The sequence below is a fragment of the Liolophura sinensis genome, chromosome 10, assembly GCF_032854445.1.
Source record: "Liolophura sinensis isolate JHLJ2023 chromosome 10, CUHK_Ljap_v2, whole genome shotgun sequence".
NCBI classification, from domain to species: Eukaryota; Metazoa; Mollusca; class Polyplacophora; order Chitonida; family Chitonidae; genus Liolophura; species Liolophura sinensis.
Window position 1 is genome coordinate 23189090 of NC_088304.1, and position 20572 is coordinate 23209661.

At 42.1% G+C, this 20572-nt stretch overlaps 1 protein-coding gene across 2 annotated transcripts; it reads right to left on the reverse strand.

The window, feature by feature from the left end:
• Positions 1-5103: 5103 nt before the first annotated feature.
• LOC135477251 (FACT complex subunit SSRP1-like) lies at positions 5104-20166 on the reverse strand. 2 transcript variants are annotated; one of them, XM_064757436.1, is made up of 17 exons: positions 20022-20166; positions 19538-19723; positions 19220-19325; positions 18653-18846; positions 18256-18350; positions 17856-17991; positions 17122-17225; positions 16106-16234; positions 15512-15733; positions 15169-15247; positions 14282-14417; positions 13119-13164; positions 12035-12164; positions 11118-11312; positions 9679-9782; positions 7428-7641; positions 5104-6989 (listed from the first exon to the last, which is right to left on the reverse strand). In XM_064757436.1, the coding sequence occupies exons 1-17, from the start codon at positions 20073-20075 to the stop codon at positions 6924-6926; spliced, it is 2196 nt and encodes a 731-aa protein (XP_064613506.1). In that variant the 5' UTR covers positions 20076-20166; the 3' UTR covers positions 5104-6923. The 2 variants fall into 2 exon arrangements, with proteins under 2 accessions (XP_064613506.1, XP_064613505.1); XM_064757435.1 differs by having other exon boundaries at positions 7428-7644.
• Between the last annotated feature and the right edge of the window lie 406 nt (positions 20167-20572).

The window sequence follows — 20572 nt, forward strand, 5'->3', positions numbered from 1 at the left end:
GAAACTCGTGCATAATTTTATTCGTCCTGTAGAAATGCATTAAAAGCTGTCAGCAGAGCCTGTCATGCAGGTACATGTAAATGTATACCTATAACGCAAACAAAGCGAGTAACAAAATGATGCGGTTTATTTCGCGGATGAATAAGTGTGTTCGCACTATTGAGACACTTTACCATACACGACCTCACTGATGAAAATGAGTACACATGAACTAGAATAAAACAATATGAAAGGGTATTGGCAACAGCTCAGAGGTTTGACCCGTTTCGTACCCGGTTTCTTGTAAAATTTGGGACACCTGGTCTGCTCTTTTTAGCAAATATCTCGGGTGGGTGGGCCGTACATTGCTCCATTATCCTTTGTCCAAAACCAGTTTTCACGGTCATAGCTTCAGTAGGCTGTACACAGGGTTAAAATGAAAACATAGCCTCAAAAACGCATGTTTCAGTGACCCACATTACATCACCTGTCAGGTGTCATTAGAGCGCGCGCTGCGCCTGTGTGACACGCGTCAATCAAGTGTCGTCTGGAAAAGTTGTCTGGCTCTAGTGTCAGAGAAACCCTTCTACCAGATAGGCACAAGTTTTGCTGAATCAAGACTGTTTTCTCTGCGGCGAAAAAAGGAATTGATCACCTTTTTAAGTAAAACAAGGCAGAACATCATTTTGAAATGTTCGGAACACGCGTTTTTTACTCTATTTTGATTCTGGTCCCATGAACAGAAATCTTAAAGCATGGAATTGAAATATGGTGTGTATACTTAGGACATAATGGCTTGTGAGTGTGTAAATTTTTTGAAGGTCACGTAAGAGGGTTTCGGAGATATTGAGTGTCAAAGTACGCCCCATTTTTTATACCCACCCGATATATGTAATTCAAGCAGGAATATCGAATTTCTTTTTGTTTTTCTTTTCTCGCATGGTCAGACCATCTAATGAAGAACATACTCATATCTTACTTTTCCAAAAGGCTGGTAAAGAAATGTAGTATTTTACTCTCTAAACAGTTAATATCTGTGCCTAATTATAGAAGAATTATACGGGCCTCTGTGGTTCAGTTGGTTAACGCGGTAGCGCAGCGTAATGACCCAGGACCCTCACCAATGCGGTCGCTGTGAGTTCAAGTCCAGCTCAAGCTGGCTTCCTCTCCGGCCGTACGTTGAAAGGTCATCCAGCAATCTGCGGATGGTCGTGGGTTTCCCCCGGGCTCTGCCCGGTTTCCCCCTCCCACCATAATGTTGGCTGCCGTCGTATAAGTGAAATATTCTTGAGTAAAACACCAATCAAATAAATAAATAAATTCATGCGGGAAGGACTGACCCAAATATGTCCAGACGAAAAAACGCCGTACTCAAGAATATTTCACTTATACGACGGCGGCTAAATAAATAGAAGAGTTAGGATAACAAGCACAAATTGGATATAACTGACATTCGACAAATAGTTCGTTTTGTCTCGTCTTAAGTTATGTGAATTTCCAGAGTAAGAAGATAGGGGGTTTGAAATTTCACGGATCGACGGACAGGCAGACTGAAAGACTAATACAGCCACCACAGTCGCAGATAAAACACACCTGTTCGGCGTTGGTGGGCTTATTTCTTTACGTATTTGTTTATTTAGTGATTTTTTTGATTGATGTTTCACGCCACACTCAAGAATACTTCACATATACAACGACGGCCAGCATATTGGTGGGAGAAAACCAGACAGAGCCACGAGTGAATCAAATTAGACAGCCCGGCCAACAAGCAAACTAGTATAATTGCTCGTCGCTACAATACATCTATAAGGTGTTTGTGCACATTTAGTTATTGGTGTTTTACGGCGTAGTCCATAACATTTCACTTACATGACAGAAACTATCATTAAGGTGGGTGGAACGAAAGCACCTGAAAGCACAATTAACTGAGTGTGATCAGAAAAGAAGCATCCATAAATGAGCGTGAACAGAACGGAAACACCCATTCACGAGTGTGCCCAGAACGGAAGCATCAATAGATGAGTGTGTCCAGAATGGAAGCATCCCATATAGATAAGTGTGAACAGAATGCACTCATCCATACATGAGTGTGAACAGAATGTAAGCATCCGTAGATGGGTGTGAACAAAACGGAAGCATTCATAGATGAATGTGACCTGAACGAAAACACCCATAAATGAATGTGAACATGACCAAAACACCCATAAATGAGTGTGGTCAGAATGGAAGCATCCTTAGATAAGTGCAACCTGAACGAATACAGCCATAGATGAATGTGAACAGAACGAAAACACCCATGAATTAGTGTGATCAGACTGGAAGCATCCTTACATTAAGTGCAACCTGAACGAAAACAGCCATAGATGAGTGTGAACAGAACGGAAACACCCATACATGAGTGTGTCCAGAGCGCAAGGATCCCATAGATGAGTGTGAACAGAACGGAAACACCCATGCATGAGTGTGCCCAGAGCGCAAGGATCCCATAGATGAGTGTGAACAGAACGGAAACACCCATACATGAGTGTGTCCAGAGCGCAAGGATCCCATAGATGAGTGTGAACAGAACGGAAACACCCATGCATGAGTGTGCCCAGAGCGCAAGGATCCCATAGATGAGTGTGAACAGAACGGAAACACCCATACATGAGTGTGTCCAGAGCGCAAGGATCCCATAGATGAGTGTGAACAGACAAAACGGAAACACCTATTGATGAGGGTGTACACAACGTAAGCAAGATTAACACCGAACTTACAACAGTTGGAAGAAGCCATGCAGGCTCTCTGTTCCACAAGAATAATTCTCTAGGTATACCTGTACTACGTAGTTAAAACAACATAAAACAGATCAGCTTTCTGTTAAAAGTGTCTGTAGAACATCCCAAACCCTAGTTATGTATGAATCTAGAGCAGGCAGACAACGTGCGTGGTATCAAGCACGTGTATGTGCCAAATACGTGCTTACTCAATCTTATCAGTTCCGCTTGTCTTCCGTTTTTGTTTGCGCAACAAGAGTACTTCATTTTGTAACTCTAGCACATGTACATTCGATTCAGGAAGTCGTAAACAATCAAATTTAAAGAGAAGCAGCTAGTTTCGAACGTCATTAGAATAATAGCTCACACAAGTAAACAGCATACTACTGACACAAAGAGTAGACCAAAACTGGACAGTCAAGAATTGTCAAGTTTGTTACAGAAAACCGAACATAATCGAGTGGCATCTTTAGTTTGTTACAGAAAACCGAACATAATCGAGTGGCATTTATAGTTTGTTACAGAAAACCGAACATACTCGAGTGGCATCTAAAGTCTGTTACAGAAAACCGAACATACTCCAGTGACATCTATAGTTCGTTACAATAACCAAAGCATTCTCGTATGGCTAAAGTGGGCACGGCAACATTCTGTGATGATTATTATTTACATTCTGTTGGGAACCTTTCTCCCCACGACCCGATAGCTGAAATTGCTCGTAAAAATGTACCTCATTCCCAATACCCTTGGTTTTCTTCACTGAAAAACCCTCCATGCTCAGACTAATTAATCCGTATACGAGGTCATGAATACAAATTCATCCAATAGGGTACAGCACATACGTGGCACAAATTTCTTTCTTGTCAAACAGATTATTCAATCGCTTCCGTTTCCCATAGTGTAAATGTACCAGTGCGCCACTCATAACGGCATGCAACCGAGCTTCGGATTCAGTTGCTGTCACGCCGTCAGTATTTTAGCGACTGACGGCATTCGTCAGCCAGCTGACAAGCCCACTGTCTTCCACTAGCGCGTTCTTTACTCACCTCATGCAGAGGCCCAAACTCTGCTGAAAGAGCTCTGATACAAACGCCCTAATTAACATAATCCAAAATAACCAATAGGAACGATGGTAACATCGTAAGCCGTAACTCTTGCTGTTGTGAAGTCACTGTCGACGAACGGAGCGGGAGAGTGAATTCGTTAAGATGGCCTGGAAGTCAGAAATCACCTGATCGCCCAGAGTGGCGAAAATAAAACGGCCAACCCGTGTTGAAACATAAGGAAAAAGGGCTATGTTTGCCACTCCTTCAACGACCAGTACGGCCTGGTTATACAAAAAGAAAAGAAAAATAAAGCTCTATAGAAGCACTCAGATTATCTGGAAAGCTGAAAATAACAAAAATCCCATGAATACACTATCGCTGACAGCTACTTAAAAATAGGCATTTTCCCATGCTATTAGGTTGAGAGGACATTTTTTTTTCACCTACGACGTCTGTTACAAAGTAGATCACGTGATTCTCTAGCTTCCAGGCCACCTTACAGACTACTGGCCAAATTTTACGAAATTTGTTGACAGAGGTCAGATTTTCAGCATAGTGGCCCACTTGTGGGCGATCGGCGACACCAGGTACTGCTGAAGTACATGTAGATTTGTTGGAAACCTGTCTCTGTGTGATTTATATCAATATGAACACAGACATCTCCACAACACCTAATGAAAATTACCACTCGTTTACCACTTGTGGGATTTTTCTCGTACGGAGTGTTTTCATTGGCTAACACAGATTACGTCACGTCGTTACGGATTCACTCGTTTAAAAAAAATCATGTTTCTTTGGACTGGTCATCGGGTCGACAGATTCAAATGGTCTGTCATGGAAAGAGTCGGCCCTATACGTCCTTGAGCACGCCTAAAATTGACCGCCAGCGTAAATACGGAAAAGTTTAAAATATGTGAAAATATGTAAAAATATAGCGTTCAATTACAACGCAATAAATATACAGAAACATCACACTGTACCGATGTAAGTACGATTTAATATATTTATTCGATGGTTAATAATGCCTTAGAACTAAGAAGATTGCAAGATATTTACAATGAATATGAACATAATGCGCAGGTAAAGTAACAATGAGAGAGGAATTCCTTCAAAAAGAGGACAAATCTCATGCCTGGTGTGTGTAGAGCATATTTAGAAGTCCAAGATCATTTATTTATGCTTCTGAAATTTGCCTTTTTCCATGTGGATATCATTTTACCTTCCAAACACACCTCAAAACACCCTTCTATGATCAATAAAACTCTCAGACTCCGGTAAGGCCCAGCAACTTTGTCACAGACGAACATTTTTACTTTCTTTTTTCAATATTTCTATATTTCAAGCACCAATCTACACGAGCTCAGCATTCATAAAGGTTTAATAACTGAAGATATTTCAATCACAAATTCAAGCTGTTGTGAAATGGTCAGAAATTCTATTCCACAAAATCCGAAATATACTGAATACTGCATCAACGGGGAACTCGTTAAAGTCCTTCACGTCTTTATCAAGACAGTTGAAAGCTGTGACCTCATCTGTTCTTTCCTCTATTGGGTCACAATTACACTGTACGTTTGCTCATAAAACATATATGAAGTACACATGCACTGCAACGTCACAAAAGAAAAAGTCTACTGTCATCTGGTCCTTCTTTGTAACTGGTCCTCGAGTCTCCCATTAGTGCAGGATGGGTAATTCCCTATTCATACATTTATTTATTTATTTGATTGGTATTTTATGCCGTACTCAAGAATATTTCACTTATACGACGGCGGACAGCACTATGGTGGGTGGAAACTGGAGAGAGCTCGGGGGAAACCCACGACCATCTGCAGGTTCCTGCCAGACCTTCCCACGTACGGCCAGAGAGGAAGACAGCAGGAGCTGGACTTGAACTCAAAGGGACTGCATTGATGAGAGACTCCTGGGGTCATTACGCTGCGCTAGCGCGCTAACCAACTGAGCCAGGGAGGCCCCCACTATTCATAGAAAACAGGGTAATTATTAATTTTGTCAATTCCAAGACAAAACTCTGTAACCAGTCTCAAAATGCCATTAGTACACTACGTATATGTATTTATGAAGTTTCTAAAGTACGTCTTTATACAATCAGTCTGTTCCCTGTTCCATTTCCGTATTCGTTAGTTCAGTGATACTAAATTCCTCAATTACACCATACTCCTTACAGACCATGTATTACTCTGTATGTTCACTTTATACCACAGCCTCTACTTGCAAATTTTGTACCGAAATCTTAAGCGCCGAAGTCACTATGATGAATCTATGCGTCGAAACAGACATTCCCATACCCTCCCTCAACCCAATAAGGAGACGAGAAGTGATGTCAGAAAACAATGTCTCCGTCCTTGGTTTCTAATCATTCTTTAAAGTCATGCATTCTCTTTTAAAGTATGCATGCTACGATTTTAACCAACACATGAAACAAATTTATTGACGAATGCTGATTAAATAGTTTCACAGGAGGACACCGCCAGTGAGGCTAAGCCTAAACAAGCTTACAAGTGTCAGACGGGCACCAAAGGTCAAGCTTATGGTAGCAGAGATGCAAAGCAAAGCGTAAAGAGCAGCACGCACGCTGTGAGGAGTATGACACTACACAACTCCATTCCTCTGTGGCAGGATGCCGCTGCCTTACTGTGGGACAATATGAACTATAACAGAATGTATTCCTGGGTATACTAAAATTATTCACTTAAATGGTTCTGTTGATGTAAGTTAATACTTCACAACACTGAAAGCTTAGACCCACAAATGAATGTTCTTGCAATTTCACAACAAATTAGGCGTTTGTTTATTCTAAACACAGCAATAGCCAAAATTTGTTTGAATATTTAGCTTGCTAACTAGTATCACAGCTGATGATCAAGAATTTCTTGAATAATTGAGTCAGCAAATACTGGTGATTCATTGTGTCATAATTCGGGTTTTATCGTAGGCCTATATTCTGGGATACAGACATGTCTTTTGAAATAAGTGCTCGCTTCATGGGAAGGGGACAACAGATTTGAAAGAGTTAGCTCCCATTTATTACATGAGTTGAGAGTGACCTCCCTTCCATGACAATGTCCATCAGAGTGACCTCCCTTTAAAATGGCTGCTGCATAAAGGGAGTCCAGGTGAATCATTCGTCAGATCCTGATTCTGAGGACGCTGGTGGAGAACTAAGAATTTCTTCCTCATCAGGTAACTGCGAACAGAAAGGCAAAACAAATATTGTCAAGGTAAACAATCATAAGGTAAAGAACAAAAACCAATAAAATCTGGCATGGTCTTCTCCATAAAGTCCATTCTTTCAGTAATATTTGGAACTGATGTCATGCCATGTTCAATAATGTTAAGGATACTTGTACAAAACTTGATATCATACATTCATAAATCCCACTCCAACAAAGTTTGATGCATATCACCTCTCAAATTTCACGAGAGGCCACTCTCCCAAGCAGAACTTTTGTTAACTGCTTGTGATTCTGAACGTAACCTCTATCACTCTTTTGTGTACAGACCCAACAATTCTCACTGGCAGAGCCGTCACTAGAACACAAACAAAAATGAAGGATCTGATCCCAAATTTTAAAGGTGACATCAGGACAGAGCCTAAATCTGTAAAACTCTCCACCCATCTCACCTCTCCGACTTCGCTCTCTTCTCCACTTTCTTCCTCCTTCTTGGCACTCTTCTTCTCGGATTTCTCGTCTTTCTTGGTCTTTTTCTTGAGTGGTTTGTCCTCAGAGGAACTAGAGTCAGAACTGATGAATTCTTTACTCTTGTAATCCTGGCCAGACCCTGCCTTACTCTCCTTCTTGGGGCTGCCCGCCTTCTTTTTAGGACTCTTCTTCCCACTGCTGAAAACAGCAACAAATTTTTTATTTAGTCTGGTTGAAACAATTTAAAATTCCTGGTACAGACATACAGACACAAATTTTAACATATACTGGCAGCAAGCAGACAATGCTGGATTTTTACACTGAAATGGACCTCTAGAAGTTTAGCTAGCCGTCAATTTGCCATTTACTAAAGGCTCCATGAAGTTCACAAGTGACCTCTGTTCCTGATTGGAACTTTATGCAAGATGCCATGCCTGTTAAAACTGGTTACTACTGTCCATCAGTTGCCTGGTTTCTTAAAGAAACATCCTCAGCCTGGCCTCCCTCAGTCCCATTTGCTGGTCTCTCTCAGCCCCATTTCCTGGGGTTCCTCAGCCCCATTCCCTGGGGCTCTCAGCCTCGTTCCCTTGCCTCCCTTAGCTCCGTTCCCTGGCCTCCCTCCGCCCCATTCCCTAGCCCTGTTGTCTGGCCTTCCTCAGCCCCCTTCCCAGCCTCTCTTTGTCCCATTCTCTGGTCTCTCTCAGCTCCGTTCCGTGGCCTCCCTTAGCTCCGTTCCCTGGCCTCCCTTAGCTCCGTTCCATGGCCTCCCTCAGCCCTGTTGTCTGGCCCCCCTCACTCCCATTCCTGGCCTCCCTCAGCCCTGTTCCCTAGCCCTGTTGTCTGGCCCCCCTCAGTCCCATTCCTGACCTCCCTCAGCCTCATTACCTGGCCTCCCTCAGCCTCATTACCTGGCCTCCCTCAGCCTCATTACCTGGTCTAACTCAGCCCCATTCCCCGGACTCCCTCGGCCCCGTTCCCTAGCCCTGCGGTCTGGCCTCCCTCAGCCCCATTCCTGGCCTCCTTCAGCCTCATTACCTGGTCTCCCTCAGCCTCATTACCTGGTCTAACTCAACCCCATTCCCCGGACTCCCTCAACCGTATGCTCTGGCCTCCCTCAGCCCCATTCTCTGGCCTCCCTCAGCCCTATTCCCCGGCCTCTCTCAGCCCCATTCTCTGGCCTCCCTCAGCCCTATTCCCCGGCCTCCCTCAGCCCCATTCTCTGGCCTCTCTCAGCCCTATTCCCCAGCCTCCCTCAGCCCCATTCCCTGGCCATCAGAACAATTCCCCGGCCTCTCTCAGCCCCATTCTCTGGCCTCCCTCAGCCCAATTCCCCGGCGTCTCTCAGCCCCATTCTCTGGCCTCCCTCAGCCCTATTCCCCGGCCTCCCTCAGCCCTATTCCCCGGCCTCCCTCAACCCCATTCTCTGGCCTCTCTCAGCCCTATTCCCCGGCCTCCCTCAGCCCCATTCCCCGGCCATCAGAACAATTCCCCGGCCTCTCTCAGCCCCATTCTCTGGCCTCCCTCAGCCCTGTTCCCCGGCCTCTCCCAGCCCCATTCCCCGGCCTCTCTCAGCCCAATTCCCCGGCCCTCCCTCAGCCCCATTCCCCGACCTCTCTCAGCCCCATTCTCTGGCCTCCCTCAGCCCCATTCCCCGGCCCTCCCTCAGCCCCATTCCCCGGCCTCTCTCAGCCCCATTCTCTGGCCTCCCTCAGCCCCATTCTCTGGCCTCCCTCAGCCCTATTCCCCGGCCTCCCTCAGCCCCATTCCCCGGCCTCTCTCAGCCCAATTCCCCGGCCTCCCTCAGCCCAATTCCTCAGCCTCCCTCAGCCCCATTCCCCGGCCATCAGAACAATTCCCCGGCCATCAGAACAATTCCCCGGCCTCTCTCAGCCCAATTCCTCAGCCTCCCTCAGCCCCATTCCCCGGCCATCAGAACAATTCCCCGGCCTCCCTCAGCCCAATTCCTCAGCCTCCCTCAGCCCCATTCCCCGGCCATCAGAACAATTCCCCGGCCTCTCTCAGCCCAATTCCTCAGCCTCCCTCAGCCTAATTTCCCGGCCTCTCTCAGCCCAATTCCTCAGCCTCCCTCAGCCCAATTCCCCGGCCTCCCTCAGCCCAATTCCCTGGGCTCCCTCAGCCCAATTCCCCGGCCTCCCTCAGCCCAAGTCCTCAGCCTCTCTCAGCCCTATTCCCCGGCCTCCCTCAGCCCAATTCCCCGCCATTCTATCTTACCTGGCTTCCTCTGCATCGCTGCCCTCCTCAGCTTTCCTCTGATTGTACTCCTCCATGGCCACCTTATACTCTTCCTTTGCCACCTCAGCCAACTTCTCCCATTTCTAAAACAGAGACAAATCTAACGTTGTAAATTCAAAATCAATTAAACAACCAACCACTTGAGATTGTTAACTCCTCCTTCAAAGAGGACGCCACTCCTGCTGGCTTATTCATATAAAGTCAAGCTTTTTTGGCACTTTCCTGAATCCAGACGGGATCAGTTCAGCAAAGCCTGGAGGTTTCTTCTGTTATTTATTTATTTATTTGACTGGTGTTTTACGCTGTACTCAAGAATATTTCACTTATACGACGACAGCCAGCATTACGGTGGGTCGAAACCGAGCAGAGCCCGGGGGAAAGCCACAGCCATCTGCAGGTTACTGGCAGACCTTCCCACATATGGCTGGAGAGGAAGCCAGCATGAGCTGGACTTGAGCTCACAGCAACCGCATTGGTGACAGGCTTCTGGGTCATTACGCTGTGCTAGCATGCTAACCAACTGAGCCAGACGCCCCGCTCCTTCTGCTAAAGGCTGTTGCTTTTTGAATGAGACAAATGAATATGTTTACTTATTTATCTGATTGGTGTTTTACGCCGTACTCAAGAATATTTCACTTCTACAGCTGCGGTGAGCATTATGGTGGGAGGAAACCGGGCAGAAACTGGTGGAAACACACGACAATCGGCAGGTTGTTGTCACATCTTCTCACATACCAGAGATGCTGGCCAGAGAGGAAGCCAGCATCAGGTGGACATGAACTCACCGCATCAGCACTGGTGAGAGGTTCCTAGTCACTGCGCCGTGCTGACATGCTAACCCCCTTGGCCACCGAGACCACATGTTGGTACGGAAATCAGTTGCACGTTTATTTACATGTAAGTAGTCGGAGGGCACGGCTGTTTTATAAGTTACAAAATTTGCCTCCTTTTGTATAAGGCTGGAGAACCCCATTCTGGAGTTTTCCAAAAATTTCAACCAGATGGAACGGAATGATGGAATACATGGAACAGAATGATGGAATACATGGAACAGAATGATGGAAAGCATGGAACAGAATGATGATGAAATACATGGAACAGAATGATAGAAAGCATGGAATAGAATGATGGAAAGCATGGAACAGAATGAGGGAAAGCATGGAACAGAATGAGGGAAAGCATGGAACAGAATGATGGAAAGCATGAAACAGAATGATGGAAAGCATGGAACAGTATGATGGAATACATGGAACAGAATGATGGAAAGCATGGAACAGAATGAGGGAAAGCATGGAACAGAATGATGGAAAGCATGGAACAGAATGATGGAAAGCATGGAACAGAATGATGGAATACATGGAACAGAATGATGGAAAGCATGGACTACACAACCTGCTGTTTTGTTTATTAATACTTACAGTTTTATCAGTAATTTCTTTCCACATTTCCCCTGCTTTCTTGGAGATCTCTGTGATGGTAATGCCGGGGTTTTCTTTCTTGATTTTCTCTCGGTTTTCATTCAGCCAAAGGAAGTATGCAGACTGCGGCCTCTTGGGACGATTCGGATCCTTGTCACCTTTGTTCTTCTTAGCTCTTTTCTTCCTGCCTTCAGGCTGTAACAGAAGGCAACAATATTTAGTTACATGACAGTTGCTTAGATGCTATAAAAGTCTGTCCTTTGGTTACAAGAAAAAAAAGAGTGCCCAGAACAAACCATCAACCTTTGTTAAGTTTCTGATAAACTTTTCACAGATGTCAGATACAAACTTTTGTGTTAAAAAAGTGGAAGAGAGCTAGTCTTTAAGAAATATCAGACAGTGGAAAGTACCCTCAAGGCACTTGTATATCTCACGACCAAAGTTGTCCGCCACTGAGTCACATCCCTAGATGCGAGCCAGACCTCAATACAGAAGCTTCCCAAGGGACTTTTTGTCCCAAAGTTTGCTTGTTTGACCATGTTTAACATCCCAACTGTGTCACATATTAGCAGACCAGTCCCAACTCAATCATGTCCATGGAGCTGCCTCATTGCAACACCATGCAAAAGACAGCAGCGTATCCTAAGACACGTTACCAGAAGAGGGAGCGTCCAGATTCACAAACTCGGACTAACACAGCCTCAGGGCTGAACCCGGCATATCTCGTCTAGAAAGACAGAGAGTAAGACTATAACACAGAGCACTCTGGGAAGAAAACAACATTCATGTTGCGCAAAACTGTTAGATTTAGAATGTTTCCTCCCAATTCTACATCCCAACCCCCTTATAAGTCAGTACACTTCAAAACAACACTTTAAACCCAGCATGGATTATCCACTCCCTGGAATGTTACTCACCACTGTTTTGGCACTTCTAGATTTCTTCTTTTCTTTCTTTTCCTTCTTCTCTTTTTTCTTTTCTCCTTCTTCCGATCCTTCGTCGCTTTCATCGTCCGATTCACTGGTTGTGGATGGATTACTGTCGTACCTGAATGACACCACAAAAGCTGTCAGCATCCTTGTACGCATTGGACTAGCTCATCTTATTACTGTAATTCTTCAACCTTTCGCATGTTTGCAAGGTATTTATTCAAGCTTATCTTGAAGGTATTATTCTGCGTAGACTGATGAAATTAATTTATGAAGCCCTAAAAATGGTCAATATAACCATTGTAGTTTCGTCTCCAAAATCAAATTATAGAATGTATAAACTGCTCTGGAAGTTGCTCTTTCATATGCGAAAAGGTTGAGGAATTAGGGTTTTAAAAATACTTCGATCAGATCATGACTGAGGTAATTTGGCTAATTAAACAGTTATAAAAATTGTGTTACCATTATCTTCTACAGTAGACAGTTCTCCGCTTCTAAAGTGCCATGGATATATTCATTTACTGGCTATTGTTTTACGCTGTACTCAAGAGTATCTCACTTATATGATGACAGCTTGCATTGTGGTGAGAGGAAACCAGTCAGGACCTAGGGGAAACCAGCGACCATCAGCAGGTTGCTGCGAGACCTTCCCATGTATGAGACCGGGGGAAACACACACAACTATACGCTGGTCCTGGTTATCTGTACACTTTAAACAAAATTATGATAGGGGCTGTGCTTTGTCATCCAGGCCAGGGGGCACTTTCGCAGAACTTGCATAATTCAAATAAATTTCTAGCAATGTCTTTTTTTTTTCTTCTTGCATATGATATGGTTTGCCTCACAGCCTCAGAGTTACCAAAAAATAAAACAAAAACATCTGCATGTACAATGCTTTGTGAATGTAGGCCACAATCTCAGCTACGATGATGTGATACGCTACAACGTACAAAATTCCAGCACAGACTCCATGTCACAGCCACACATATCACTTAAAGCTGGCTCCAGGCTTGCAAAGGCTATTATGCACACACAGAACAACAACAACAACACAGAAAACAACAGGACTTACTCTTCTGGAACTTCACTGCCACTCTCTCCTGGGTTGAAGGATTCATCTGAGAAAGACAGAAGACAAATCAGTTCATCCCGATATATTATTATCAAAAGACTACAAACTGCCAAGGTGTATGAAACACCATGAAGAAAAATACATTAATAACCAACTTTGTGTCTCCGCTTAGTTTATTTCTTTTTTAATGTCAATGATGTTTTATGCCGAATATTTTATTTAATTGACAGTGGCCAGCATTATGGTGGGAGGAAACTAGACCCAGCCCAAGGAAAACCCACGACCATCCGCAGGTTGCTGGCAGACAGATGTATAGCAAATGAAAAAAGTAAACAAGAAGATACTGCTGACAGAAGAAACAAAACCAAAATTATAAATACCTGGTGTATTATTGCCTCCCCCTCCCAGTTCCTTGATCTTCTTTTGTGAGAATACATCAGAATTATAGTAACAGGTTTAATGTAATCAATATACTAAAACCACAAGCGGTTTCCAATGAAATTTAAGACTCCTCAAGGGGACCCACACGGGTCATCTACTGCTTACTGTCACGAACACTGCTGTCCTCACTTACCTGAGCTATCACTGTCTTCATCATCATCTCCACCATCGTCTTCCCTCTCCCTTCCCTCTCTCTTCATCCTCTCCAGATAAACACTGCTGTCCTCACTCACCTGAGCTATCACTGTCTTCATCATCATTTAGACCATCGTCTTCCCTCTCTCTTCATCCTCTCCAGATAAACACTGCTGTCCTCACTCACCTGAGCTATCACTGTCTTCATCATCATCTCCACCATCGTCTTCCCTCTCCCTTCCCTCTCCCTTCATCCTCTCCAGATAAATACTGCTGTCCTCACTCACCTGAGCTATCACTGTCTTCATCATCATCTCCGCCATCGTCTTCCCTCTCCCTTCCCTCTCTCTTCATCCTCTCCAGATAAATACTGCTGTCCTCACTCACCTGAGCTATCACTGTCTTCATCATCATCTCCACCATCATCTTCCCTCTCCCTTCCCTCTCTCTTCATCCTCTCCAGATAAACACTGCTGTCCTCACTCACCTGAGCTATCACTGTCTTCATCATCATCTCCACCATCGTCTTCCCTCTCCCTTCCCTCTCTCTTCATCCTCTCCAGATAAACACTGCTGTCCTCACTCACCTGAGCTATCACTGTCTTCATCATCATCTCCACCATCGTCTTCCCTCTCCCTTCCCTCTCTCTTCATCCTCTCCAGATAAGCATCATGTTCATCTTCCACATCACTGCCCTGCATGTCATCATCATCAACCTGCTTCTGCTCAAGGCAATACAAAACAGACCGATGAAACGAAAAGAAAACAATACAATACACCTATACACTTCGCTTAAAATTTCCCAAGAAAGTGCATTTTTTGCAGGGCAGTTGCAGGGATAGTCTGTACAGCGCATGTGCCACTCTCTACTTCAAGGTCCCCCAATGGCACGACACTAAGGTCACAGTGATGAGACAGGAAGTGATGTCAGAAAACACAAAAACTGTCTATTATACTTATACACATGCATTCTCTTTATCCAAAGTATGAAAAACATGATCCTAGCGAACCTGAAACAATTTTACTGACACCTGCTGATTATAGGTCCGTGGAAGGACATCAGGCATGAGGCTAACCCTAAACAAGCTCACAGGCGTTACACAGGTCCTGTGGTTGAGCTTGTCTAGAGGTATCAATGAGGTAAAAAGCGTACACGCTAATAAAGGTTATTAAATATTACTTTTGGTCTTGAAACTTATATTTTCCAGTACAATATTATCAAACCTTCCGAAACGCCTTTATGGGTTAAATAGAACTCTTATAAGCCGGCAACATGAGTACATTAATCATAGAAATATTTTTCGTATTACATAATAGTTAAAATAGTTTTGTGCTTTGCAGTGCCAAATAAACAGGTAAATCCAATGGGCAATGACCCGCATGCTCAAAAACATGAAACAGCCAACTTTAACGAATGACTGAAACTGGAAGTAAGTTTCAAGGTCTGGGGGTTTCACAACATTAATGACTTACCTTTGAACTCATACCTCCGATATTCTTGACCCGAAGCTTCTTCTGGGATACGAAGTCATACAGTTTACCGTACTCATCTCTGAAAACCAACACATTTACCACTGAGTATGGTCAGAAATCTAGTTTGTCACAAACATTTACAAAGATAATTTCATATCACACTTGATTTTAAGCCATGGTAGAATTTCCTGTAAGGAAGAAACCAATTCTGATCACTGTAATACCAACATGAGAATTTCGAGTTACACCATTAGGACATTATGTCCCTTTGTCATGTGACGTCGTTGATTTAACACACAGTGGGTCAAAGCTCTGTATCACAATGAATAATCCAAATACTTACTTTTCAATTCCCACAAAGGTGTACACTGTCCCTGATTTGGTTTCCACGTCGAAATCAAATGATCTTGTGCTGCCTGCACTTCTGGCAAAGTTGACAGCAGCTATCTCGTCAAATCGGATGTGCATGGGTGGCTTGTGTACAAAAATAAACCCTCTCTCCAGAGGGTACAGCAGACCTGTGGCTGCTTTGTAGGAACAGTTGATACACTGGTGACCTTGATGGCTGGGAACAAAGGTCAAGGTCAACTAGAGGTCAAAATCAATTAGAGATGAACTCCAAGTAGAGGTCAAGGTTAATTGTACACTTACCTAAACATCACACATAAATATCTAACCAGTGAAATGAAACATTGGTCTAAATATTTTTTTTAAAATTACAAATATATATCATGTCAATATACTAAATATTTAAACTTCACCTTTTTCTGTGATCTCCTTTGCAAAAACTTATCAAACAGGGAGGATAAGATAATGCGAAGATTAGAGCAGCACACTAGTATTTCAGCCGAAACTGATAATCTGCTGTGTCTGGTTTTTGTTTTTTTTTTTAGTTACTTATTAAATGTACCTAGAGAACTAATGTTTAACTACTCACCTGGTAAAGCCACCTGGTACGGTAATTTTGCGATTAACGACTGCTTTGAACACGCGACTAATGACTTCATACTCCAGACCAGACATCTCCTGTGTCAATTTACCATCATACTTTTCCTTCAACTCCTCCCTGCAATTTGAAGAGTAAATCCTCACAAAAATTACAAATTCTCACAATATAAAATCAGTGTTTCATATTAATCAGACTGTAGTTATGCTGAAATACAGTTGTATTTTCCCATTGTTTTATCCGCTAAATTCCAATTTCATATGCGAGTCACATATATATATATATATATATATATATAGCAAAAATTTTTTCTGAGAAATTGCAGAAGTTTTTTTCTCCTACTCTTGCTAAAACAAATATTAAGTTTTTGTTTACAGGCAAAATGAAACATTTTTCAATGTCGTCATAGGGTATAAAAACAAAAATCAAAACAGAAAAATTCTTGAATCTGAGGGAACATGGACTGTCCCAGCTACTGATCTTCTTGAAGACATATTTATGTGATCAAAAATAAAATAAGACAAAATAAAATAAGACAAAATAAAACGGCGAATTTTCAATTTTTATGATCTTTTTAGATTTTTTAGCGCCCTGTCCCCTGCAAAGCACAAAATAAAATTGGTATCACCTGGGTAATTAAAAATTTTTTGGAACTTTTTGAGTACAAACAACTGCTACAAGGAGCAAAATTGTTCATGGTTTACACAGAGAGATCCACACAGCAGTTCCACAGACACCTTGTGGTGTAATTGTCAAGAGTCTGGAACTATGACACACTTTGCTCTATGCCTGAAAACATAATATATTCTAGCCTAGGACAGCTTTCTAACTGATGCCATATGATCGAATTTGGTGTGAACCCAAACCCACAAAGGCACATAGTAATAACAAAAAAATATCAGGCGCTGAAGACACAATTAAACCCTAACCATCAGATGGGTGTAAAAACAAAAATTAGGTAGGCAAAAAAAAAAAAAGAAACATCAGGTGATCAAAAAAACACTCACTCTGACAATCCCAGTTCTATCGTCATCTCATCCTCTTTATTGAACAAACTAATCAAGAAATGATAACGCGTCTGGCCCTGTTTGATTGGTGGATCTAAACTCATCTGAAAACCAATCAAAATGGTGTGATCAACAGTTTAAACCTGAACAGATTTTAATGTACCACATACAGATGATTATGGATTGGTCTGTATCTTAATTAATTTATTTTATAGTTGTTCAATATCATACTCAATAACTGAAAACTTTTTTACTTATACAATGGCAGTCAGTTTTATGGGTGTGGGAATTTCAAGTGGCCTGCAACTGTTTTAAACCTGCGCACGATGTATCCTAGCCAGTGATATATAACCACCTTCATCTACTAGACCACAGACTGGACTTTAATGACAATTTTAAATAGGAAGACATCATAAATACATTATATATACCACCTTTTAAAAAGCATAATATTATACTTTTAGAACTTTATCGATCTGTGGACTACTAAAGTGGTTTTTAAAATTCCGAAATGATAATAAATAAACAGTTATTAATCAAAATAATTTAAAATATCTTAAACATTTTAAAACTGTTAACATTAATGTCTATCTGGCTTTCAGCTTCTAAAATGGACAAATCCTTCAATTCCAATAAGTCACAATAAATTTAAGCAAGTCTCATTAATTGTTAGTAACACTGATAAATGAACACAAGCAGAATAATAACACAACAGACTGAGGGAGACAACTCACCACAAAAAACATCTGCCGGCCATCTTTATGTGGCAAAAGGAAGAGACGCAGCACTGTCGTATATGGGATTTTGTAGTCAAAGGTTTTGCCATGAAGCTGTAGGAATGTTGGATATATCTTGATATCGTAACGGCCTCTGCAAAACACAGACAAAACAGTGAATGATGGTTTGAGTAATCTGAATCTCGGATTATTTATTTCATTGGTGAGTGCTAGTGAGTGCTTGGGGTTTAATGTTGTACTTGTAATTGGTCACCATTGTTTTGGGTTAGAGTTAAGTTCAATTGAAATAAAACTTGCTCTGCAAACTGAAAAATTTTCTTTCTGTCTTTTAACCTTTTTATCACAGATCTATCGAATCCGTCTGATCGTGGGGTGTTACCCAAAAAGCAGCACAAACCTTGGAGTGAGACACTGGACTTCACTGAAGGCAGCAATGGACTCTCCCGTGGCCTGGATGATGTCTGCTTTAGCTATCACATTGTTGTAAAATTCCTGTTAACACACCATGCAGGTCCATTTACAAAAAATCCTCAAAAATGAGTCATATAGCGTTATTGCTTCTTTTAATTTCTATATAAATTTCTTTTTTAAGAAGATGTTCTCCTAGGCTTTAAACGTATATGTACAGGTATAAGAATAAAACAAAGAAGATGATGACACAGATTTTTCAAATCATTATAGTTTGTTTTTCTTCAGGCTTTTAGTTGATTTCAAAATTATTTCGATCATACTGCGTGGCAACACTTGACTGACCAAAGACAAGCATCACCACAGAGACAGGTCAACTTTCTCACCTGCACTGTGTCTTTGTCAGGTTGGGTGCTGTCTGTAGGGATAAAGAAGCGCATCTCCATCAGGGACACGGCAGCATCATCGTTCTGATGGAACTCCAGGGTCACCTCGTTCTTGGCTGTCGTACTGTGAGAGACGTTGCCAAGAGGAACCTCGAAAGCAGTCTTCTTGTCAACATTGAACGACAGGGAGTTTCCTAAAATATGGTAGAAAAACAAAACTTTATAACTGATACACTAATGAAAATTTATTATCTTCAAACGGCAAAGTAATTCATATTTTAACAGAAATTAGGAATGATTTGCAAATCCTTTACAACAGCCTAAAAATTCTGCCCAAAGTTTTGCCATCAAGTTTCATCAGAAAACTTTCACAACCAGAAAAACCAAACTTTAATCCGGAATTTTGTTATAGAATTTAAACCATTTTTTGACTTGGAGCCATCAGGATTTTGAATTTTTCACTGCTATTTTTACAAGTGAGCACCATATATTTCTTAAAGAAAACTACAGCAGCTTAATGCAATAGCAGTGTTGCATTGTTCTCCCTGAAAGACAGAAACTACCTACCCTTAAAATCTGCCACGCCCCAATTCCATCCCTTGACTGAGAGGTCTTTTTTTTCTAGTGTTGTGTTGTAGTATTTAGACACAAATTGTGACAGCTTTTCATATTCCTGCAACAGAAGACAGAAATCAAACATGTGCACAATTATGACAATTGTGACAATTATCAAACCAGAGTAATATATAAATATGTAATCATTAACCGGCCATCTGAAATGCAAAAGTGGCATACTGGGCGCTCATGGATCTTTGATCATAAAATATCAGGTTATCTGGCTTACTGTCTACATCTATGTGTATGTACTTAAAGTCAAGGCCTTACCCCTTCTTTGAGACCATCGTAACGATGAATTGTGCCATTCTCTAACATCACTTTGAGGCAATAACCCCGAGCCCTCTTCATCCATGTCACGGACTCAATGTCATTGGGATTATATTGATCAACTTTCCCCGTTTTGATGTTCTTAAATATCACTAGATTGCTCTGCAATTTCAGCCTTCCTGGATTCTGTGAAGAAAAAAACATCATCTCTGTACTCCACAAATAGATGATATATCGTTTTATTTACATAACCAAACTTTCCACAATGTTTTCAAAATCGATCAGTCTCGAAAAGGTAAAACATCTGGTGCAGCTTGCCCCACACGTTCTGTCTACTTTCCTGTAGTGTAGGGTGTGATACAACCACATGTTGTTGTTGTAATTTTCATTCATTTATCACACAGGCATAAAATTAGAGGGACATTGGCCGACACAGTCGTTTGTTGTCACAAACTTTGCCTATGTTTCAGATGAATGGGCTTACCAACGCTCCCCTGATTTCCTGGACTAGATCTGAATATTCCAGGAAGTCGCCCATCGCTGTAACCCACCAAGATCTCCTCTTCAAAATGTTCTATCCTCGTTGTAGTTGTAGTACACTTTTCCGAGTCCTGCGTCTTCCGCTCCTTTCGAGCGCCGCAAAGTCACCTGTCTAATATCAATTTCCTACACGATGAATTGGCATACAGAAAAGATGTTCCCATTTCAAGATTGTTTCCCTCTTGAAATAGCATCTATACCATAAGTAATTATTGGAAATCAAGATTTGTGATAATATATTACATCATATAATCCGACATACGTTCACACACTATCGTCAGCTTTCAATGAGTCCTGACGGTTCTCATGTGGCGGTAAACAAAAATATGGCGGGAAATCCCACATGTTCTGATCCACGTTTTTACGCTTTCGTTTCCCAAGTTTGCATGAGAACTGGGAAGGCCAACCCATCGATAATTCACCACAACACAACATATAACCACGTAGAAATCGCCAGTCTTTCGCACTAATCAAATTAAATGAAATTTTATTCGC